Source organism: Chroicocephalus ridibundus, chromosome 3, assembly GCF_963924245.1.
Source record: "Chroicocephalus ridibundus chromosome 3, bChrRid1.1, whole genome shotgun sequence".
In the NCBI taxonomy this organism is placed as follows: Eukaryota; Metazoa; Chordata; class Aves; order Charadriiformes; family Laridae; genus Chroicocephalus; species Chroicocephalus ridibundus.
Window position 1 is genome coordinate 50,055,664 of NC_086286.1, and position 24,119 is coordinate 50,079,782.

At 41.0% G+C, this 24,119-nt stretch overlaps 2 protein-coding genes across 5 annotated transcripts; one reads left to right on the top strand and one right to left on the bottom strand.

Moving 5' to 3' along the window:
- The first annotated feature begins 275 nt into the window (after positions 1-275).
- On the top strand, positions 276-19,543 carry PHF10 (PHD finger protein 10). Of its 3 annotated transcripts, none has more exons than XM_063329108.1 (12): positions 276-943; positions 3,296-3,402; positions 3,972-4,102; positions 4,888-4,965; positions 6,339-6,472; positions 6,581-6,730; positions 7,941-8,050; positions 9,864-10,017; positions 12,450-12,605; positions 17,351-17,459; positions 17,744-17,932; positions 19,410-19,543. In XM_063329108.1, exons 1-12 carry the CDS (start codon positions 443-445, stop codon positions 19,493-19,495), a joined length of 1,905 nt encoding a protein of 634 aa, XP_063185178.1. In that variant the 5' UTR covers positions 276-442; the 3' UTR covers positions 19,496-19,543. The 3 variants fall into 3 exon arrangements, with proteins under 3 accessions (XP_063185178.1, XP_063185179.1, XP_063185177.1); XM_063329107.1 differs by having other exon boundaries at positions 280-943; positions 4,882-4,965; XM_063329109.1 differs by lacking the exon at positions 12,450-12,605 and having other exon boundaries at positions 279-943; positions 4,882-4,965.
- Positions 19,544-19,632: 89 nt separating this feature from the next.
- Positions 19,633-23,501, bottom strand: C3H6orf120 (chromosome 3 C6orf120 homolog). 2 transcript variants are annotated; one of them, XM_063329111.1, is made up of 2 exons: positions 23,419-23,501; positions 19,633-21,425 (listed from the first exon to the last, which is right to left on the bottom strand). In XM_063329111.1, exon 2 carries the CDS (start codon positions 21,378-21,380, stop codon positions 20,823-20,825), a length of 558 nt encoding a protein of 185 aa, XP_063185181.1. In that variant the 5' UTR covers positions 21,381-21,425; positions 23,419-23,501; the 3' UTR covers positions 19,633-20,822. The 2 variants fall into 2 exon arrangements, with proteins under 2 accessions (XP_063185181.1, XP_063185182.1); XM_063329112.1 differs by lacking the exon at positions 23,419-23,501 and adding an exon at positions 23,111-23,360.
- Between the last annotated feature and the right edge of the window lie 618 nt (positions 23,502-24,119).

The following is a 24,119-nucleotide window of genomic DNA, read 5'->3' on the forward strand; positions in this document are numbered from 1 at the left end:
GCTCGGAGCGGGTCTGGAGCGGCGGGGGGAGCTCCCGCCGGGGGCGGCTCCGCGCTTTGTTCGCCGAGGAGGGGTCCGCTCGCCGCCGCGGAGCCCCGGCTGCGCGCACGCGTGTCACCGGGGGCGCGCGCCGCGCCGCCCCGCCGCCGGCGGGACGAGGGTCTCTGCTGCTGGGGGAGGGGGGGGGGGGGAGCCCACGCTCCGCCTTCGCCCGGCCGTAACGGCGGGAGGGCCGGCTCCGAGCGCCCTCCTTGCCGGCTCCTCCGAGTGCGCCCCCCGCCCCCCTACACCCCTCCTGCGGGGGCTGGTGGTTCACAAACGTAGCTCGTCCCCGGCTGACGTTCCCGGAGACGGGAGCCTGGCGGCGGAGCGGCCCGGCCCTGCTGGGTGCTAGCTCCCGCGCCGGTCAGCGGCGGCGCTCGGCGCTCACCACCGCGGGGGGATGCTGCCCCTCCGCCCGGCGCTGCTGCCCAAGCGATACCGCGGCGGCTCGGCTCCGCGATCGCGGCCGGGCCGCGGAGCCGCCCGAGCGGCGGCGGCGGGAGGAGCAGGAGGAGGAGGAGGGCGCGGCAGCGGCGCTGGCGCGGTTGGCGGGGCGACGGCGGCGCCGGGCCCGCGCGGCGGCGCTGTGGGCGGTGCGGGCCGGCTGCCGGTCCGGCGGCGCGGGCCGGGGTCGCCGCGGGCTGCCCGGAGGGGGGCGGAGCAGGAGCTGCGCGAGCCGCCGCGCTCGTGCGCGGGCTGGCCGGTAGGGGCCGTTGCCGCCACCCCCCGCAGGGGGAGGGGGGGCGGAGCCGGGCGCGGCGCGAGGCCGGGTCGCGCGGCGGCGGCGGCGCTTCTCCTGGCCCAGCCGGCGGCGGCGGCCCCCGCGGCGGTCATGGCGGCCGTCCTGTCCCCGCGCCTCTGCGACAGCGACCCGGCCACGCCCGGCGCCCAGTCCTTGAAGGTGAGAGCGGGCGGCGGCCGCGGGGCCCAGCGCGGCGGCCTGGGGCGGTGGCGCAACAAGCCGCCGCGGCGGGAGGCCTTGCCCGGCCCCCCCCTTCCCAACACGGGCTCGCCTCACGCCGCCCCGGGGAGCCGGGCGGCCTCCCGCCCCTCGGGCCGAACTTCGGGTGCGGGTCCGGGGCTGTCTGGGGAGGTGGAGGCCCCGCTGGGTGCCCGGGGGTCGTCCACCTTCCTAAAAAGTCCTTTGGCGGGAGCGGGGCGGAGGCTCGTTCCGTAGCGCTGGCGGCGTCCCGGCGTCGCACGCAGCAAAGTTTGGGTTGGAGTCGCAGGGTCTTCTGCCTGGGCCCTGCGACACCGTACCCGCGATTCCCGGGCGCTGCTTGTGGCACCACCGCGTACTTGCTGCTGTCTCTGCCCACTCGCCCGGGCGCAGGCTGGCAGTTACTTTTTGAAAGGCATCTTGGTAATTCACGCTTTCCGATTACATAATAAAAGATCGTTACGTACATCTGGTAGTTGGTAGACCTACCAGCAATTGGTCATGTAACTTTGTTTCTTAAGGACTAACAGGCTTTTTACAGAAACGCGTTTTCAGGGGAAGAAGGGGCTTTTTTGGCAATGTTTGACTTTCCATGTAAAGAAAGCCACAAGACTGTCCCTAAATATTATTTTTGCTACAGTAAGAGTGTTTGAACTACAGCATGTCTTAGATTGCAGTGCAAATGTTTTCACTTTTTCTGCAAAGTCCTCTGTGACAAACCATCTCATTTCTTCAAGTGTTTTAGTCTGTGAGCCTGTGTGTTTGGATTTGCTGAAGTTTTCAGCAAATAAGAAAGCAAAGATGGAAATGGAGGACGTTCATCGCTCCTGTGGTATGGGTGCTTAGACTTTTTAACAGTACTGGGTTTAATAAAAGGAAATTTCAAAGCAAAAGGAGAAACTGACATGTAGCACTTCCTCCTAACTGTCAGGTTGAGATCTGTCTTTTAAAAAAAGTTTCGAAGTCTTGGTAGGTTTGGCATAGCAAAGCATGGCTTTGGCCCTGTTCATGTTTTTGTTGAGGTTTGGAGTGCATTAATGTTCCTTGTGGGAAGTAGGGATGAACTACTGATGAGACATAGCTGTGTCACAAAATACTCTTAGTCTGATACTGTTTTGATTGGGGACGGCTACTTGGATTGTACAGGGTATTGTCAGCAATACTAGGAAATAGGATTACTAGTAATATTAGTGGAGATGCTGCTTACCTGATTCTTTAAGTATAGCCGCATTAAGAAAGCGCAACTTCGTTAAATTTGCTTTTCAGTTTTTGTTATTGTATGAAACATACTCTTCTTGCTACTCCACAAGAAAGAAAAAAAAAATGTAAAGAATTGTGAAAAATATGAAATAAACCAAAAATACAGGAGACAAGTGCTTTTTCCCTGTGGCCTGTCTTGATTATGGTACTATGAAATGTTGTATAACAAAAGTAATGTATTCTCATTTGCTGAAATCGCTTTAAATGGTAAGTCAAGTGATATGATATGTAAAACATACTAGAATGAAAGACATTAGCTAAGGTAGGCCTAGTAGTTGTTCTTGTCATTATTTAATAAGTAAATATAAATGGGCTTGATCCATTTATTTCTGACAGGTTAATTCTTTCTTAAACTTTTCACAAAAGTTATGAAACATGACTCTGTCGTACTACACTTTAGAGTTTCAGATTCTTAAAGAGCTGTTTTGTTCTTGGCTCTGCTATTGGTGACAGTAGTCAATTGACTTGAACACTTCTGCCTTCTGTAATCTTTTTATAAACCGTATACCATTCCTTTTATTTTAATTGTATGTCCTGTCTGTAAACTCCTGTGTTGCTTTTGGTAATATTTTCCTTGATTTTATAAGCATCAGCTCTCAGCAGGGGCTTGGTGTTTTTGCTCAGCCCTTGCTGTTGCTTTTGAGAACTAGCTGATTAAGTGAATTAGCCTTGTCCCTGACTGTCACCAAAGAGGGTAGTTTGCAGGATCCACAGCTGTCTGGCTGTGCTGGTGCCATAGGTAGTTTACGTCAAGAACGATGAACTTGGTGGTCAAAGCCACAGCTCTGTCTGTTCAGTGCTCCACCTGTGCAACAGGTGAGAAACTACCCAGTTCTCCTTCTGTGCCACGATGTGTCGTGCAGCTAGTTTGTAGCAAAGAATAATTTACTACGTAAATTGTCCTATGAGTTGTTTGTAAAGAGTATTATTAAATAGCTCAGTAGTTCAGGTATATTTAAACTGTGGGTTGCCTTGCAGTATTTTTTGACGTTTTACATTATCTGCTGAATGCTCCTTTAATTTTTTTAATGTTTATCTTCATTTTTATTTCAGGATGACACAGAAGAAAATTCCAATGATGGCAGCCAGCCATCCAAAAGACGACGTATGGGCTCAGGGGACAGTTCTCGGAGCTGTGAAACTTCTAGTCAAGACCTTGGGTAATACCAGTTTTTACAATTCCCACTTTTCATTGTTAGTCTTATCGTATTGTTTGATATGCTTAAGTATTATCTCTTCTTTCTTTGCTTGTATATTCTTCATGTGTGTTTCTGAATTCTGAATTCAGGCAATGTCCTGTGAGTAGCTAGCTGTCTCTTTCTCCCAGCATTTTTTAAGACATTTTATTTTAAAACAACACAAAACGTGCTGCGTCTAATTTACAATCAGAAGCACAGCTTACATGTTTTTAAAACATCACATATTTTTTGAATGAATGTTAACACTGTAGTACCTGCCTTTCCTGGTGTCCTGGCCACTATCATGAATATCTCTTTCTTCGTGTTCTGGCCCTCAGCCCATTGATGGATGCTGGTTTGGAGAAATCTACATGAAGTTGGGTGTAACAAAGTGACTTTGAAATGGGTTAACAGGATGCGGTGTTCTGAAGCGCTTGTCTGACTTCATAGATGTTGTTCATTGACATATATATAGGAATTACTGAATTTCTAGGAATGTAAGTATCCCTTTTAAGGATTTTTTTTTTTATTTGTTCTAACATTGTTCTTAGGTACAGCTATTTTCCTGCTGAAAATTTGATAGAATACAAGTGGCCACCAGATGAAACAGGAGAATACTATATGCTTCAGGAGCAAGTCAGTGAATATTTGGGTGTGACTTCCTTTAAAAGAAAATATCCAGGTATTTATTTTTAAAGTTTTTTTTTTCTAAAAATCTTTGTCTTTATACAGTTTGGATGTAATCTGTGCCTCTCCCACTATAGCATGAGCCAACTGATTAAAAAAAAAGACCATGGCAAAAGCAGACCTGAGTTATGTATGTTGTACTTTTTATTTTTGTTATTGGCATATTGAAAATGTATCCTATGGTTTTCAAAGTAGTTTAAGACTTACTGAAAATCTGTAAACAAGTCTGATTTGGGATTTAGATCAGCAAGCACCTTTTGAAAACTGGCCTCAATTTTATAAGTATTTCGTTGGTGATTTCTTACAATATCGTTATATCTCTATATTCAGTTTCCTGAATTGTGGCAACATTTCTACACTGTGGAACGATTTTATAAAATGAATTGGGGAAGTTCTAGGATTTGAGCCTTCATTATTCAGAATTGTCAAATCTGGTTCTTCTGTCATGGAATTTATTTTTAAAAGGCATATTAAAAGAAAAAATGGATATACCTTCAGTGCTCGATAGTGTTTTCTGCATCCAAACTCATATGTCAGGTTTTCTCGGTATTTCTGTAAATCATAACTACAGGCAGAGTACTCAGAAAAATTAACAATGTCCCTACAGTGTATATTAAATCTAAAATCAATTTATAAAATTTTCATGTTTATAGGAATAGCAGTATAATACACTCGCTGCCTGGAAATAAAATTGTCAAAATACTTTGACACTGTATATGGGGGAGTTTGAGTAACTGTGCACATTTTTATTGCTGTTTTTTGTGTTCTTTGGAGATTTAGAAAGACGAGATCTATCTCACAAGGAGAAACTCTACCTCAGAGAACTAAATGTTATCACAGAAACTCAGTGCACACTAGGTAAGAGGGCAAATTGTTAGATTCCTTGTTATGGTGTTAAAAATATGATGCACTGAAAATGTGATTCGGTTTGGTAGAGAAGAGTTGCATCACTCTCAACTGAAAACATAAATTCTGAAATGAAAACCGGTGTATTACTAATTTGTGTAAATTGGCCATGAGGTATCAGTATTCCAGATTTATTATAAAAAAATAAATTTTGGACCTATTCTAATTACTTAGCAACATCCCTTCTATGTTGTAAATTAACTTTTAAAACCTTTTTATCCTTCTAGAAAAGAGAACACCATAATTTTTCAAATTGAAAAGAACATCAGTCTTGTTTTGCTGAGTTAGTTGGAACTCAGCAAACATTAGTATGTCTTACATGGTTTAGCTTATATGTAAGAAGTTAGAAGGGTGTGTATTAAAGCACTTTAATGTACTTGGAATGATATCATTGATGCGGCTTATGTCGAAAGAGCTTGAAGTATTTTTTTCTTCCTCTGCTAATACACGTTACTTGAAGCGTGTTAGAGATTAAATTACACCTGTCACATTTTTTTTCTGTGTATCATGGGTTTGTGCAAATGTAATGTCATTTTATATAGTAACAGTCTTTGGTATGCTACCTTATTTCTCACCTCCCAGCTCTCTTGATTTCTTTTTTTTTTTTGTTTATTTTTTAACTTAAATATGTGGGAGAGAACAGTGTCTAATTTTTATCAATAGCAGCAAAATACTATATTCTGCCTCATATCCAGTAGAGATGTGCACTGAGTTTAACTATCCCTATTTTTTAAGGTTGTATTTATAATAACATAAGTCAACCTCCATCTATTGTCAGCGTTTGGGAATTAGTTGTGTTGGAACCCTTAAAGGAGGAGTTCTGCATTGTAGCTGCAAACGGAGGCATTCCGACTTCTGAATCTCAAATGCTTTAATTGTGAGTCAGGAGCCTGTGTGCAGTTTGCTGCTCCATATTGCCCTCACAGTGGTTCTTCCTTGATTTGCATGGGGAGGTTATGTAAATCTCATAATTTCAGTTAAGGTTCTGCAAGTTAGTTAAACTAACACTTCACCAATATTGGAAACTGAAATTAACAGTTAACCAGGTCCCACTTAGAACAAAGGTTCTGCCTCACAGGGGAGTTTAGTAGGTGTTAAGCACGAAAAAAAAATGAGCCTCGCCTCCTTGCGTAGAAGCAAACTCCTCATCAGCCTTGGGAGCTGAACAGCACAAGTTCACTCCTACTTGAGAGAGAGAGAAAAGCATTGTGCACAGCAGGTTGTTGTCTTTAGCTGCTTAAAAACTTGAGTTCATCATTGTGGGATATAAATAACCTACGGTTAGTTTTGCGAGATAGCATCATTATTGCATTTATCTATTTTAGGTCTAACAGCTTTGCGTAGTGATGAAGTAATTGATCTTATGATTAAAGAATACCCTGCCAAACATGCTGAGTATTCTGTTATACTGCAAGAGAAAGAACGTCAGCGAATAACAGATCATTATAAAGAGTACTCTGTAAGTAGTGTATACGTGAACCAGATCTGTAATGTGGCATATAAGAAAAGGCTGTTCTCAAACTGATAATGAAATGTATATGAATTAATAAAATTGTTTTTATTCCAGCAAATGCAGCAGCAGAACACACAGAAAGTAGAAGCCAGTAAAGTTCCAGAATATATTAAAAAAGCTGCCAAGAAAGCTGCAGAGTTCAACAGCAATTTAAACCGAGAGCGGATGGAAGAAAGACGAGCCTATTTTGATTTACAGACACATGTAGGAAGATTTAAATTTCTTACCAATATCAATAGGTAGCTCCTTGCTTGTTTTAGTAAAGTTGGTTTTGGTACCGTTTTAACTATTTTATTATCAAGGAGTTTGATTAATCTTGTTTCAGTCATGTAGGAACTTACTGCTATTAGATGGGTAATACTGCTAAAAAAAATAATCTCAAATATATTTAATGCGAAAACTTTTTTTTTTTTTTTAACTTGAAAATACATGTCTCGGGAAGCTTTAAAAATTTCAGTGTTGCTTTGTTGTCATGTCTTTAACCTGCTGGTAGTAGCATAAACTAAGAGGGAAGTTTAGGTTACTAAGAAGCTTCTGTTGCTATTTTATCTATTCCTGTAAGTGCCTAATTCTTTTTTGGAACACCTCCAAAATTTTGCCAGAACAGTACGTAGGGTAAAAAAGTAAACTATTTATCCTCTAAGAGAGTGCTGCCTGTCAATGTTATGCCCTTGTTTTTGTTAGGGGACATATTATTTTTTTATTAGATAAATTTCATGCTTCTGTGCCTGATTTAAAAAAAAATTGAATTAGCTGGCATTTTGAAGCAGGACTATTCTGCTTGTGTAAAGACAGTAAAGCAAAAATTTTCTCTATGTACATTATTACGTGGTAGTTTATTATGGAAAGTTTACATTTTTCTGGTATTGAACCATGTTAGTGGCAAGATAGTGGATAATTAGTTTTATTTCTTTCTAAGGGAAAGAAGGCTTCTGTGTAAGCTTCTCCTTTCCATATAATTGTATGGAAATTCATTTATTTAATGGATTTTTTTTTTTTAATAGTGCAGCCTGTTTTCAAATTAGATGGACATGTTCTTGCTACCCTCTACTGGTATGGACCAAAAATGATAATTCATGCTAAAAATGCCAGTTACAGAAGTTAATGTTTACTGTTTCAATTGTTAGATTTTAATTTTTAAATTATTTTATATAATATACTGTTAGAACTAGCCCTACCTAATATTTGTTCAGTTCACTAGATACTTAGTGATTGGACTTAATCTGTAATACTGTTTTTTGAGTGGGATCTCCGCATGTTTTAATGACTTGAATTTCCCATGGGAGAACTCAGGTAGCTGTTCCAACTCAATAAAACTGGCTAGTTAAAAAATATTTGGGGGGTAGATGGTGAGAAAGGCTCAAAAGTTTGTACATGAAACAAAAACGTCATTGTTTTGTATTAAACAATACAGATTATCCAGGTCCCTCAAGGAAAATACAAAATCTTACCTACAGAGAGAACAAAGGTTAGTCCTTATCCAGTGGCTCTCATACCCGGCCAGTTCCAGGAGTACTACAAAAGGTATTTTAAAAGCATCCTAACTGCTGATTCTCTTGCACTGATCTACTTTCTCTACATCTAGCAGACAGAGAACATTTCAGTGTATTTACTGTAAGGTTTTGAATTAATTTCATGTTTGAGACACTTGCTAGTCTAATAGAAGCATAGTGTGACAGCTTTTGTCAACAAAACATTACTGGCTGCAAGAGTACTGTCTCCGCTGATATATTGGAGTGCCTGAGATTTGGCCTGCTCAGATATTTACTGTGGTAAAAGGAGACATTGATTTCACTCCTGCCCCTCTCATGTGTTCACTTATCATCTGCCTCTGCATGTGTGCTAAGATTAATGTCTATATTGAAGTGTTGTAATGCTGGCTTGCGATCACATGTTTTTTGTGTGACAGCGTTACTGTCTGTTTTTAAAATTTTCAGAAAGCTTTTAATTTAGCAAAAAAAAAAATAATTTGATTGGTCTTGTGGGCTAAGTTTAATGTTGGATGGGTGAGAGAGAAAGATATTGCTAGTTGGATCTTTATGTTTCATGAAAATATGTGTACTTGACTGTCTAAACAAATTTAAGACTGTACCTGGTGGCATGCTCCCATTTGACAAATAGATACTGATTTGAAAATTGTTGCTGAAGTTTTACCATCTGTACAACAAAGCTGGTACTCATCCTATACGTGACATAGTTTTCTATAGAGAAGGTCTTTATCTACATATGCCTTGCTCATTCTAGTGTGTGTGCATACAGCCCACCCCAAATTTACATGTTACAGGATATTCTTGAAGGAATTCAATTTTATTAAATGAATTGAATTAAAAATACTAGATATCTTGCTTATTTCGCTCTTACAAGCTGCAAGTGAAACTGCTTGTCCTTCTTAACAAAGGACACAACCTTTCAAATATGAGTCAAAATAATACACTCCTTACAATGCTTGTCCTTAATAGTAAAAGGACTTTCACCTTTGTCCTGGTATTTAAAGTTGTTTTGGTTTTTTTTTTAAAAAAAGGGTGGGATTGCATGTGTTAAGCTGTACTTGGCTATAAGCAATGTGATTAGAACTTCACATTCTTCTGAAATTTTATTTTTGTATGCATTTTTTGTTCTCCTTCAATGATCAAGGAACTCAGACATATAGCTATATTGATTAGAATCATAGAATGTGTTGGGTTGGAAGGGATCTTTAAAGGTCATCTAGTCCTACCCCCCTGCAGTAAGCAGGGACATCTTTAACTAGATCAGGTTGCTCAGAGCCTCATCAAGCCTGGCCTTGAATGTCTCCAGGCATGGGGCATCCACAGCTTCTCTGGGCAACCAGTTCCAGTGTCTCACCACCCTCATTGTAAAGAGCTTCTTCCTAATGTCTAATCTAAACCTATCCTACTCTAGTTTAAAGATACTTACTTTGCTTTGGACCCTCGCTATTTATGTGCCCCAGGTTAGAATTGTTGTGCACATGCTCTGTGGGCACTGCATGGTCATAAACAAGATGTATACATTGGGCATGGTAATTTGGAAGGGTTAAAGCTTTTTAGGGGTTCCATAGCCTTTTATGATTATGTAGGTTCGGAACATTGCAAATATACTCTCCTGTGTTCCACAAATATCTGCTGTACAAAGAAGACAAGTACTAGATGGTATCACATATTGGAGGAGAAATTAATATGTTTCCTGTGTTAGCAGAACTGCATGTTTTTATATGCCTTCTTGAAAAAAGGGAGTTTTTCTTACTTTTTCTCATTGAAGTCCTTGTATGCTCTGTGACTTAGTATTTATGCATAAAGTACACATGAATTCTTTTTATTTATTTATTTAATAACTTTAGATACTCTCCAGATGAACTTCGTTACTTGCCATTAAACACAGCTCTTTACGAACCTCCTTTGGATCCAGAGCTGCCTGCATTAGACAGTGATGGAGATTCAGATGATGCGGAGGAAGGGCGAGGTGATGAAAAACGGAAAACCAAAGGCAATTCGGTGAGACAAATTGAAAGTATTTTTTAACAAAAAAGTCCTTTTCTTTCACTTTTGTTAGTTTCTGTAGTTTCTTAGTAGAATCTCTAACATTTACAAAATGAAGGAGAATCTTAAACTAAAAGTGTGCTCCCTTTTTTAGTACCTCTCTTTATTTTATAACATTGCTCTCCAGCTTTCTGTTTGATCCATTTTTAGAGTAAACCAAACAAGTATTTGAAATTTCAGGCCCTTTCTTCCTTATTTTTAAAGAAATCTTGAAGGATCTTCCCCACCATAGCTCTTCATTATGCCCTTATTCCCAATGGGAAGTTGCTACCGTTTCTGAGGGGAATGAACGCTGTAGTTCAGGTCACAGCATATTTTGGTATTTAAGTCCTACAGAATCTGTCACTAAAGCAAAGGTGTTGATAGCCTGATAACTTTTTATTTTCGTGATGTAGGAGCAGAAAATACTCAATACAGAAATAGCTACTTCATTCCAATTCAAAGAGAAGGTAAAAAGCACTGGGTTTTTGTGTTACAATACATCTTTAAAAAGATGTTTATGTTCTCCCTATTTATGCAAAAGCAAAATTATCTGTTACTGGAAGTTAAGAGAAACTTTCACCTACCTACCTGGATAGTGTTTTAAGTGCTCAATAACAGTTGAGCTGTCTGAGTACAAGTGAACCATTGATATATTGGTATAGTTAGTATGTTGGTGACAACCATTTTCCAGAAGTTTAACCCTAATTTCAAGAGAAATAGAATGTAAAATCACAGGTGCATTTAACAGTTTCAAGTTCAGTTGACGAACATGTTAGATGGTGGGTATGCATAATGCTAAATTTTGCCGTATAAACATTTATTTTGTTTGAATATTCATAAAATAACTGAGGAAGAAAGGAAGGGGTCAGTTTGTAGACTAACAAGGGAGAGAGACATACTTGTTAATACACCCTTTCTGCTTGTGTTTTTCTGGAGAAAAATAAATCATATAAACTCAGCATGCTACATATCAAGTCAAAATTTTGGTTTAGTCATACTCCAGCTTTTTTACAGTTGGTCTTTAACCATTTCTTCCCAGTTCCCTTTTCCACTGACTTCCGTTCCCCTTAATGGTAAAGTAACTGGACCAAGCAGACTATCCTTTAATTTTTCACAGAAGTTCAGAAGTCTTTTTTGTGGCAGTATGCGGAAGGGGAAATGTCTTTGTGTTGGAAAAGTGCAGGGAAAATTTAAAAGGAGATTCCTGTGAAGTGGGTTTGGCTATGGCAGCAGGGGTTCTTTGCTAGTCATTGAGGCATATTGTTTGGGAAAAATACCTGTTGAACACAGAAGCGGGCAGTTGTCAGGCCTCTTTTCCTGAGTTTTGGGCTACCCACCATTCGTCAGGTCTCCCTGGTGAGTCCTGCAGTATGCTTTATGCTTTTTCCTTTTTCACCCTCCCCATTGTTGGAGTCAGGTAGCAATTTTCCTGTTCTGTAGTGTTTTAATTGACTGTCCTAAATAACCCTTCCCCTAAAATACTGGTGAAACGTACCATTTCTTGTTCCCATATAGTTTGCTTTGCTTTTGTGTTATACTCCTCCCTTTGCCCTGTGTCTGTTTTGTCTGTTTTGATTTTAGGCTCTGGGGCATAGGCTGATTACTATTTTGTTTGCACAGAGTGCCTTTTACTGTAGGGCACCGTTGTTATTTGGCCTTTTGGGTTTTATTGTAATAAATGTGATTAATTGTATTGCTTTCTTCTGGAGCTTTTTGGAGGCCTTTATTAACACTTTTCTGAGAAGAATCTTGTGCTGCTGCTCTTAATTATGCTTACATTGATTTCTCACCCTCTTTGAACCTCTTCCCCTCTTTCTTGCCTCCCCATTCCTCAAAAAAAATAAAATGCTTTAACTGCAGCATAAATTCTGTTGTTTGGTTCTGTATTAAATGTTGAAGTGTGTTTTGCCTTTGATGGCATTCTGCTGCAATCCAAATGAAATATTTAGATTGCTCCTGGTGAAAATAGTAGATGAGGGTGGCATAAAAAACCTTCACATGTTTAGCTCAAGGCAGTGCTATTTGGTAGTACACTTTAAATGCATGGCAAGGGCACTTCTAACTTTTTGCTGGCCCTTTACTTTGTAAACAACATCTTGCATATAGTGGATTTCTTGCTGACTTTTAAAGGAAAACGGTTCAAAGAATTACACTGTTGTGCTCCTCACTCTGGTATCAAAACAACTGGAAAATCTGACTGCTATTGCTGATGCCAGTCTCTTAGCATGAGAAATAATAGATAATGAAGATTATGAGCAAAGATGTTCTAGATTGTGATGTACCCCATGCTTTTGCAGAAGGAAAGATGTATCCTCCTCTTATCTTAGTTGGCTCTAAGGGGCATAGGAGAGACTTGTCTGTCTATCCGAAAAATAAAAAATATAGCTATGGTATTTTTATTATAGGACAATTCGTCTGGCAATGTATCTGAAGGTGATTGCGCCACAGACAACCAGGAGGATTCTTTTCAGGGAAGACAAAAAACAAGAGACAAAAGTGCTACTCCAAGAAAAGATGGTTCCAAACGTTCTGTATTATCCAAATCAGTTCCTGGGTACAAGGTAGAAGAAAAAAGCCCCTGACTGAACTTCTTTACTGACCAACCTCTCCCCGAAATACTTGTTTTTTCAGTAATATGGAACTTCTGCTTGCTGTTCTTCACTAGCTGCTCTCCTGTTGTGTGCTCCATCTGTTTGCTTCCTTACTTCCTTTTTGCTTTTATTTCACGTGGGGCTTTCCTTTACCCTAGCTGTACAGCGGCCTCTGTTAATTTCTCAGATTCCCAGGCAGCAACACTAGAAATACCCATTGTGGATTTATCATTGGAACTCTGCATCTTTCTGGCTGCCTTAACGCAGCAGTCAGAATGACTTGCCAGTTCAAAACGAGCGTTCAGTATCCACTTTTTTTTTTCTACTGTTTAGTATGGTAGCATACCAAGAGATCAGCGCTGTAAAGTGCGGCTACGTGGTTGAACATACCGTTATGACATTCATTTTAAATACAGTCTTTCATCCTGAGTTGTTACAATGTATAGGGTGGAAGGCAAGAAGCTTACTACAGTTGTATAGGCAACACTACGTAACCACTTTAACAGTATATGAAAAATAGCTTTTTATGTAGTTCATGCTATATAGAAATGTTTGTGGGCAATATGCTTTTATCCACACTAAAAATTTGGTGAGGATGTTAAGACATTTCAGCTGTCAAGCAGTGATTGCCAAACCTAAGACCCAAATCATCAGTATTATTGTATAATAATTTCAAAAATTAAGATAAAAATAAGATTAAGGTAAAAATACTTTTCAGAAGAAATGGGAATTGACATGCATTATTTATGTGTTATTATTCTGCATACTAAGAGAGGAATGAATGTGGTATAACACTTTCAAAGCACATTATTGCCTAGTCTTGTTCCACTGAAAGAAGTGAGAATTTTCCATTGACTTGCACGGGAGCAGGAATAGACGCATAAAGAGGGAAAACACTACATTAAGACACGGTTTAGTATTTAGCAATCAGGAATGCTTGTTAAGAGAGGTTATGGAAAAGAAACTTTTTTGTCAGTGACAAGATTGTACATATTGAGAAACTCTCGGAAAAAGTGAGCTGTTGATGGCTTGCGTTTTACATTCATAAATATTTACTGTCTGTATTTACCAAGTTAACAGTAAATAAATTGTAACTTACCTTAAGAAGCTAATTTCTGCAAGAATTGGACAGCTTTGATAAATTTTCTCTACATACATACATACATCTGTACAAGTTCATAACAGATAGCAATCTCCAGTTGCATTTTCTCTGTTCAGGAACTTACTAAGAAATATGCAAACTATGGAGATTTAGACTGTGGTACCATATGTATATTTTTTTATATGTAACTTTGCAAATTGTTGTAGACACAGAATGCATACCAATATTCCCATGAACATGAAATCCAAAGATGGAGCTTGAAATATTTTTTTTTAGCTTTGTTAAACTTGACACTAGAGATCGTGTGCCACTGGTTTACAGAAGTTTCACGTAGCCGTGAAATGCCTGAGTGTTTGATTAGTCCAATCTGTTTAATGGCCTTATGAATGCATAGGGAGAGAACCAATGGACTTCTAATTGTAGAAGAGTAATGGTAGGATACAGCATTGCATTTTGAAAATGGATTCCTGGAGCAATTACTCATTGCTTCAAGATGACCAATTGTGTTAGTATTACTGTAAACTTACAGCGCCACATCTTTGCAATGTCAGCGTAAGTCAAAGGCGGTGATGTTGTGTTGGGAGGGTGAGAGGATTGGCTTTCTTGTTCGTGGGAACGTCTAAATGCTTTCAGTAAACCAAATTAACATGAGCTGTTTTAACTGGTAAGACAGGAAGATTCTTGTTTGTTAGTCTACAAGAACACCAGGTAATGGTATACCGTATGTGCCTAAACGTTAAGGCACTTTGAGCTGAAGGCTTAACTGATTTAAAATGTTGTCCCTGTGAATTCTAAATCTTTGTAATACTTTTGTTCTGTATTGTTCTCTAATATTTGACTATTTTTGTAGGACAGTAATCTTTTGGTTACATGTAGTTAAAATTGAAGGATGATTGCTATGGCATCAACATGCAAATGTATAGTTATAGCCACACAATGAGTATTACAGGTTTCACACATTTCCACTGAGTTATTTTTGAGTAAAAGAAATAATGTATTTTATATGGAGCCATTTTTATTGTCAGTTCTTTAACAAAGAACGGTTAGCGTGTGTTTTACATTTTCTCATGTTACAAGTAGTGAGTCTTTGTTGCTGCAGGACTGGCTACTACAATTGCACACACAGGGTACTGTTAAAAGTACAGGAGTTTTTTTGCACATAAAACTGAAATGTATTGAGAAACTATATTTTACAACACTTCTGTTTCGGGTCACTGTATATGAAAATAGAACACTTTGCATTCAGAATAGGATGTTATAAAAAAGGTGTAGTTGGAACGCTTACTTTGAGACCTGCAGCACAGCAGCATGGAAGTGAAAACTTACAGAGCAGGCAGTCGTCATTTTGACCCTGCATTAATTTTCTCTCCCTTCCTCATCCCAATAAGATGAGGACATAGAAAGCAAAATTTACTCTAATCAGATGGGATATTATGACTTCCCATTTGGATTTGATAGCCTTTTCTTCATAGCGTTTCTAAAAGCCATGTATGGTGGTAGAACTTGAACTGTTTTGAAATGTGAATAGTCTTGCATTTTTTTTTTTTCATTTTTGTAAAAATACTTCCATACTGTTGGAACTTTATTATTAATAGGCTGTGATTCTCACCCCCCCAACATGCACGATATGTAATGAACACAATTTAGTGAAGTAAGAATAGATGGAAGCATTGTTAATAAATGCATCTATATCAGTGTGTAATTAGAATTATGTGTATCTGAGTGTTAACTGCACATACCCTAATGCAGGTACAGTGACCGAAAAGCAGCTCACTTTAGATTTGCTGGAGTACAAGGGAGTCTGCTGCTGTATATTAAAGGCAGTAAAATACAAATCCATAAAAAACTAAAAGTCTAATTAGAAAAGTGCACTTGCTATTCTAGAAAGGCTTGGTTTACTTAGAAATAGATGAAACCACAATTAAAAAAAATTAGAATGTAGCCTAGACAACAGAAGGGTAAATGCTGCAACACGGATGAGGTTTAAGCATGTGCCGCTTTTGTTGGGAGGAGCAGGGTATAAAGGTATACATGTAGGACATGTAGAATAGGTAACGGTAAAAGAGTTTGTGTGGTTTTGCTTCCATTATATTTATTATTTTGTAGAGATGTTTGTGAATGTTAGACTTCTTTTATTGTTTTATTATATTTATGTATAAAACAGGTTGACTCTGCTTTTTTAAAATAAATAAGCAAAAAAAAGCCTGTATGAATGCCTCTGTCATCTTTTGAAGGAAGTTACCTCTAAACATCTGGTATGGTGTTCTGTTTTCTTAAATAAAACTCTTTAGACCAGGCAGTTTGAAGCAGATTGTAGCCATGTTTTAACATAAAAAGCAGATTGAAAACTTCAGAAAACTTAAAGCGATGCGTCCTGACTACTTAAAAATGAGTGAAGATAATAACTTGCTAGGTGCTAGGAAAAAAACTGAGGAAATAGACACACTTAAAGATAACTTGCATTTCAAAAGATCATGGTAATTTGTTTTCTCATATATATATATATATATATATAGAGAGAGAGAGAGTTCTGTTTCCACTTTTTAAATTTATTTTAAAACGAAACTTCATTCTTCTCCCACCTTCGGTGCTTGGTAGTTGACTGAACTCTCCTTGCTTATTGATAAGACATTCGGTTACTTAGAAAACAGGCTAGATAAGCCTTGAACTCCCTCTATTAGCTGCATCTTTGCAGCAACAATTTTAGAAACTCTGGCGCTAGTCAATTTAACATCAGTCAGTACTAGATTAATTTTAACGGCATTTCTCACTAATTTCATTATGCAGAGGTCAAAGCTCAACAATATAACTACTGAAATGTTTCTGAAATTCGTAATGCCTTACCCTCTTCCTTGGTTCTCATCGGGATGAAACTGTTGGTGTATCTCTGGGTTGGGACACAGAATACATACACAAATGTTGCTCGCTGTAGCAGCCTCTGCTGTTTTTCTCTCACCTTTTAAATGGATTTCATGGACCCAAATACACTCCAGATGGTCACTGGGAAAGATGGTGAATGTCAAACTGTAGTTAAATGCAAGGGTGCGTACTTCTTACGGCGATTATGACTGGATACAAGAAAGAATTGTAAAACAGATAGCCGTGTTCAGCATAGCTAACCAGATATTTTGAAACTGAAGATCCAGAAATCAAGATTGTTGCTTTTGTAATTCATTTTCTATATTTAGGGACAAATGTAATGCAAATGGAAAATTGTATTTAATTTCTTTCATAAACAGGAGATCTGCATGGAGATTCATAAAGAAGTACTCTATAATGGAAAAAAAAATACTGAAATTTTTAATGCAATGTCACGTTTAATTTACATCGAGGGGAATTTTAGTCGATGAATTCATAGGAAGAAGCGAGTACGTGCTTTTGCTCCAATTTGATTTTCATGTAACTCACTACGTGTGCCAAATGCAAAATTCTATGTAGTTAATCTATGATTTTTTCCAGTGCTGCTGCTCATCAATTATTGTCATATGTTTTAAGGTTCACCCATCATAACAGATAGTTCATTAATTTTAAGAGTTAAGGAGATATATGACATTTCCTGTTAAATCTGTAAATTCTTCTGGAATGAATTTATAGCCCTCTTCTACCCTTCCAGCCAAAGGCCATTCCAAATGCTATATGTGGAATTTGTCTGAAGGGTAAGGAGTCCAACAAGAAAGGAAAAGCTGAAGCTCTTATACATTGCTCCCAGTGTGACAACAGTGGTAAGTATCTGCATACACTAAGCGGATTCCTAAGGGAGTTTGCTTGACGGATCTTTTTGTGGAAATACTTAGTGTACTACAGCTGTCTACCAACAGTCCAGTTGCCTTTTCTGTCCTTCGTTAAGACTCCATCTCTATTTAATGTTTCGTGTACTAGCACACTCAGTGCGCTGTGGGATCTCTCCAGGAGGTGAGCTAAGCTTCAGCTTCTGAAAAAGCAAACAGTCTAACTCATTTTACGTTTCGTTTCAGATGCAAAAGTAATAATATTGGTTTTAATCTAGGCCACCCTTCTTGCCTTGATATGACCCCGGAGCTTGTTGCTATGATTAAGACTTATCCTTGGCAATGTATGGAGTGTAAAACATGCATTATATGTGGGCAGCCTCACCACGAAGAAGAAATGATGTTCTGTGATGTGTGTGACCGTGGTTATCACACTTTTTGTGTGGGGCTTGACGCTATCCCTTCAGGTAATAAAGTAAGAGTTAATTGTTCCCTTCCCACCTCTTCTGAGTCCTGGGCTTTTTCTGTCAGAATTAATTTATGCATTGCTTTTGAAAGAATAGTTTAAAACAAGTGTGAAGGGTAGGAGTAAGCAACAGCGTAGGAAAGCATTCACACTGCAGGACCCAATTTTTTTAATAAGCTTTATTTCTGTATATTTGGTTGTGCACAGTTTAACCTGGCTATTCCTGTACAGGAAATATAATTGGCTTTTACAACAGAATCCAAACAGACTCACTCAGAACTAGGTTGTTGGTGTTTTGGTTTTTTTCGATATCCACAGAATACTGAGAATAATTACCTCTTTTCATAAAGGAAACCTGTAAAGAGGTTTTATTGCTGCATATTGCTGGAGTATAACTTTCACATCAGTAAAGTGTTTGTGCTATTATTTCAGTTTCTAAATTAAAAAGTATGCTGAATTTAATATTTGTAAACACCTTTTAAAACCCCTTCCTTCTTTTTTTTTTTTTTTCTTAAACATCAAAGCTGGAAGTGAAGTACCTTAGATGCCAGGCAGCCTGTACCTTTTGATTTCCTGGTCACTTGTATCTCCTGGCCAAGTCGAGGCAGTGTAAAGAAAGCTTCAGACTTATAAACAACTGGTAGTACTGTTGCTTTTCATGTAGTATCAAGTCCATGGCAAGTTAGTTCAGTGGCTGCAAGTTCTGCAGGGACAGTATTGGCTGTAACTACAGTACTTCAAATACACTGTACAGTCCCCTTTTGGGAAGCACTGGTGCTAGCGGTCACTTCAGTGCAGGTTCGGTGGCCGATTTAACTTTGAGGCTGACCTAAGGACAGAATCTAAACAAAATAGATTATATGCCTACAAAACTATAAGATTACCAAAGCAGCCTCTATGATTCCAGCTGTTGTAATATAAACAGTTAAATGCTTCTATGCTCAACCCTTTACTGTTCCCTCAGTAAATGAGTTTTTAGTACAAGGTCTGGCGATGAACCCCTGCCAGCAGTTTAACCTGCGCTGCCTGACTGCACCGAAAGAACTGATGCTGGTTTGGGGAGCGGGACCCCGTACCTGTGGCACAAAAGCAGCATTCCCAAACTGCCGTTCATTTCTGCTCAGCTCCCATGACCTCTAGCTGTGGTCATTCACATGAAAATGTAACTCACAAACTCAAGCATAGTTTGTCAAGTTCTTTCCTAATAACCACCGCCTTAGCAGTGCTGGCACTTCTGGAGGTCCACAAAGATTAGTGTAACCAGCTGTTACATGTAATGAGTCTGCAATGGAGGGCAAATTTTATATGCTGCCTTCTATACCTTTTAGAAAAGATGCCTACATTTTAAAGAAAAGCACTGGTTCTTTATATCAAAGGCAGTACTGCAAATAGATGAGCACCTATTAGTAGAATGGTGGAAGGTGCGTGAGTGAGTAACAAAGGAAGTTTCCCAATAATTGATAACTTTCTTTTCTTAGGTCGCTGGATTTGTGATTGTTGTCAGAAAGACTCTCCCGTACCCCGAAGAGGAGGAAGAAGGGGGAAAAACAGCAAGGAGGGCTAAAAAAACCCCAAAAACTTGCTGTTCAAAACTTAACTGCACAAATTAAAGTGATACTTTGGTGCTATTTAACCAACCACTCTAAGAGGAACAATACCACTTTTTTTTTTCCTTTTTACCAAATAAACTTTTAATTTTGGCTATATAATGATTTTTTTGTGATAAAAGTCACTGATAATGTTCTGTCAGGTGTCTAGATAGAGACAGACAAGCCAAATTCCCTCTCAGAAAGAGAAGGCTTTCAGTAATGAAATTTAAATTGTACGTGCACCGTTTGTATAAAATGATAGTATCGTACTTGTTTATTTCAGTGCACTCATCAGTAAGCTCTGTGAAAGGAAAGTTACAGAGCAATTTCAACATACGCTATTTGCATAGCAACTGGTTATTCTGAAAGACTCGACCAAAGCAAAAAAATACTCCTGGAAAAACTAACTTTCAAGGAAGAGCGGGCAGGACCTGACCTTCATACAACATACTGCAAATTCGTTTCACCAGAAATTTTCCTTGCAAGCTAATGACTTATTCATAAAGATGTACTAAAAAGATCAATCACAAAAAGCTATAAAGGGAGGTGTAAGAAAACACCTCTCAAGTTGAAGATACTATATGCTGCGTTGCTTTTTAACGAGGAATGGAAATGTCGTATTGACAACAACAGCTGAAGGCTTGCACTCCCTGCAGTAATAGTGAAGAGGTAACACGCGCTTGATCCAGGTCATGGATTTGCAGAGGTGATGAGTGACTGGACAGACCTCTGCTTGACAGACGGCTGACTCGATGCGGAGCACAAGCAGTCAAAATACAGATCATCTAGCCCCTTAGGTGATTGATTGGTTTTTCCTTCCTTTACCCTAGGCTCCTCGCCTCATATACACTCAAAAGCCATTGCTAATTATTTTTACACTGGAAATACTTGCTCAGAAAAGGAGTAGATTTTAAATATGCTCTAAATTGAGAGGGGGCACTGAAGTGCAGTACTTCATTATTTTACTTTTCTTTATAACAACAATAGAAAATACTGACTTGGAGCTGATTTTCCTAAGCACCTGTTTAAAGTGAATTTAACAAGAACCCAACTGTACATTCATTTTTAAGCCCTGATCTCTGAAGAACACTGCAAATACTATGCTTGCTGCTCATTTTACATATGGGGAGGATTTACAATATAAAATTAAAATATGGCTTTTTCCCCCGATTCCTTTCTGGTTTAGGAAAAGTAACCTGAATACCTCTTCAGGAAACATAACAAAGAGTATTAAATATTACAGCAAGTCATTTGTGTTCAATTTCACAGGCTGAAGCGTGATTTAGTCCAATGTGTATCCATTTAAAAAAGAATTTCAAGTATTAATTTCAAGATTCCAAAAAGTATAGTCCAGAAAACAGATTCCCCATCCTGAAACTCATCTTCTGTAGACTGTGAGTATTTCTGGTTTGCCTCCATCTCCTCGGGGTTGTAAGAAGCCTCGCCAAAGGGGTACTGTACAACTGTTCGATCGTAGTATACTTTCATTTCAAATTCGCTCTCCAGGTGAGAGGGATGACCATAAATCCCTATTCCCACTGGGCGGCGGAAGTGTGCGGGTACATGGACAACATCTTGGCCGCAAGTTACAGACTGTAACTCATATTCGTCAAAGCTGGGGTGAAGCGTCATGTCAGATACGTACAAGTCTGCATCACCTTTTAAACTCCGCATCTGAAGTACTATCTTTCCCTCGTGATTTAGTCTCAAATAGCTGTAGTTTCCTGCTCCGATTTGACCTTGAACAACGTGAAGAAGAATCCATTCTTCAGGTACATCCTCTTCCTCAAAGGCATTTACCACAAATAGTACTTGAGCTGCCACAAATATTACCAGGATTCTTCTCCAGCGCACTGCCATGGTCTTAAACTATATCCAGACTCTTCCCACGTCTCGAACACTATCCTGTGAATACAAACATAATTCAGATTTTATCATATTCCATTCCTGGAAGGAATTGATTATTTTTTTTAATTTGATAATTTTTAGAAAGCCCCACTAGTCCATACAAATACAAGCAACTTCAATGAAGTATGTTCATTAACTTTTCTTCTTTTTTAATAGTAACAAAACCCATTGCCAAGATTCAGAGTGCTGTAGGATTAAAATGGCTTGAATTTCTTAAAACAAGTTAAACAGAAAATAATCAAGCTGGTGTTCTTTCATCCAGAACTGACACAGAGACTTTAGTTTCATTCTACCTGCATACATGCCAAATTTGACAAACACCCAGAAGAGATGAAACCCAATACTGATTTTAGCCTCAGTTTAAAAAAACAGTTAAAAAAGAAGGCTTTCGCGTGCTTGAAGAAGCTTAACTTTGTATCAGGTATTTATGGCATCCTATTTGTTCTGCTGTCCTCTCCTCTTCACTTCAGAAGACAGTAAAGGTGCAAATCTGGATGTATGCATGAAGCAGTATGCATCCTGACTTCCACTGGGAATGGAGTTGGAAATAAAGCCAAATTATCTAGTGAGGTAATACATTCATTTATGCTTCTGCTGTGTGGATTGTTTCTGGGACTAAACTTCGCATATTTTCCCTGAAAAAAAATGCATTTTCTTTCCTGAAGATTTTGTTACGGCACAAACGCTCAGTTCTTTACAGAACTTGCTTACAAAACAGAAGGTTGAAGTTACCAGGGCAAGGGGGAGCGGGAAAGGACTGCTGTGAGATTAAGGCTCTTGTACCTTTCTCTCCTTGGTGCACGCTCCCAGTCAGGCAGCCTCAGCGAGCGTGCCTGCAGCCTGCCCATCCTTTGAAGAACAGTTGCACCAAGTGCGTGTGTACAAAGAAGCAAGCTCCGAACCTTGCTGAAGGCTTCCAAATCATATAGCTGACTGAACTTGACATGCAAATCACAGTCAAGTATAGGAGGCACACACACTTTAAGAGGTAGATTCTCATCCCCTCATTCCTTCCATAAGGACACTACAATTACCTTCCACATGAAAGCTACCAGTAAGTTGTTTTGTACCCTGTTAGCATCAAAACAAACTGCATGACTTCCACTGAGATGTCACTTAGAGGTTTTACAGTTAAACAGATCTAGGGAAAAAACGTACAAGTATTTCTGTAGTCCCCATTTTTCTGCCCCAGAGGCCTCTACAATACAAGGCCACAATTCTGCAAAGACAGCATAAAAGAAGGAAGCATGGCATTCGCAGAACCTGCCAGACCGACAAAAGCCCTTCCACAGCGACAGAAAAAAAATACTCTTCTGCTTCTCGTCTCCCTCTATCAGGGAACCCACTCTCTGCCACTTTTAAATCGAAGCGGCGATGAAATATCCGAGCAGAGGAACAGGAAGAGCTCCACATCTGAGCAGAAAATTATTAAGTTACCGAGGGACGAACGAAAGCGTTCTTGGCGCTGGCACGGCACTTGGAAGGGGAAGGGATTTCAGGAGACCTTGGACAGAGCCACCACCGCCCCCGCCGACTCCCTCCCTCCCTCCCTCCCCGCCGGCGGGACAGCCGCTGGGGGCACGGCCGGCTCCCAGGGACACCAACGGACTCTGCCGCCCTCGCCGGGCACGGCAGCGATTCCGGCGTCACCCCCGCCGACTGAGGGCCGGGGCACGGCTCACCTCCGACCCGCCGCTGGGCTCCGGCAGCGGCGAGGCCACGACCCGGGGGAAGCAGAGCACCAGGCTTCGCCGACGTGCGCAGCCGGTGGAGGGGGGGGACGCCGCGGCCAAGCCCCTCCCCAGGGGCGGGCTGAGGCGGGCCCGGCCTGGCCCCGGAGGCAGCGCGGCGGGCGCCGAGGCCGCCCCTGAAGGAGCCGGCAGAGCGCCGGGCCGAGCCGTCCCCCTCCCCGCACACCCCGGGAGCGGCACCGGACCCGCCAGCGGCTGAGGGGAGGGGGCTGTGAAGGGGGTGGGGGGACGCCACTCACCGTCGTTACCGCCGAGCTCTCCCGCCGCCGCTGTCCCGCCCCTGCCCGCACCCCTCCCCCGGGGCGGGGCGGGGCGGGGCGGGGTGGGCCGGGCACCCCCAACTCTCGCGAGAGTTGGCGTCGTCGTCATGGCAACGCGGAACACCCCTTCCCCACACGGACCGCGGCGGCTTCGGCCGCCGCAGGGCCTCGCTTTTGGCCGTTAATAATATACCCCCCGCACCCCCGAATTCCGCCGAATGGCGGAATTCGGGGGTGCGGGGGGTATATTATTAACGGCCAAAAGCGGGGGCGGGGGCTTCCACTGCGTGCTCTTGCTTCAGGGAACGCCTGGAGTGGGGGTCTGCCGGGGCGGGCGGCCGGGGCCCGCAGGAGGTACCTGGACTATGGCCGGGGAAGGGTTTGCTGTGTTGTCAGAGGGGATGTGTTTGTTGGGGCGCGGGGCGGGGGGGGGGGAAGCACGGCTTCAGAGGACCAGGCACCTGTAAATCCAGAAAAATAAGATTCGGTTAGTTGTAAATTCTGAGTTAAGGATGACACGTTTGAGGGGGATGGTGAGGCGTCGAGTGGCTGAATATGTAGATTTCTCTACGTGTCAGGCGTTTTTCACTATGGAGTCCTAAAATGAGAGAAGTCTGATTTTATCTGCGCTGAAACTGGATGTAATACATTTACTGGAGGATAGGTTGCCCTTCAACAGT

Coding starts and splice junctions, on each gene's coding strand:
- PHF10 (XM_063329107.1), top strand. CDS start 443: ATGCTGCCCCTCCGCCCGGCGCTGCTGCCCAAGCGATACCGCGGCGGC. Junction 4,103..4,881: donor CTTTAAAAGAAAATATCCAG/GTATTTATTTTT, acceptor TGTTCTTTGGAG/ATTTAGAAAGACGAGATCTA. Junction 4,966..6,338: donor AGAAACTCAGTGCACACTAG/GTAAGAGGGCAA, acceptor TATCTATTTTAG/GTCTAACAGCTTTGCGTAGT.
- C3H6orf120 (XM_063329111.1), bottom strand. CDS start 21,380: ATGGCAGTGCGCTGGAGAAGAATCCTGGTAATATTTGTGGCAGCTCAA.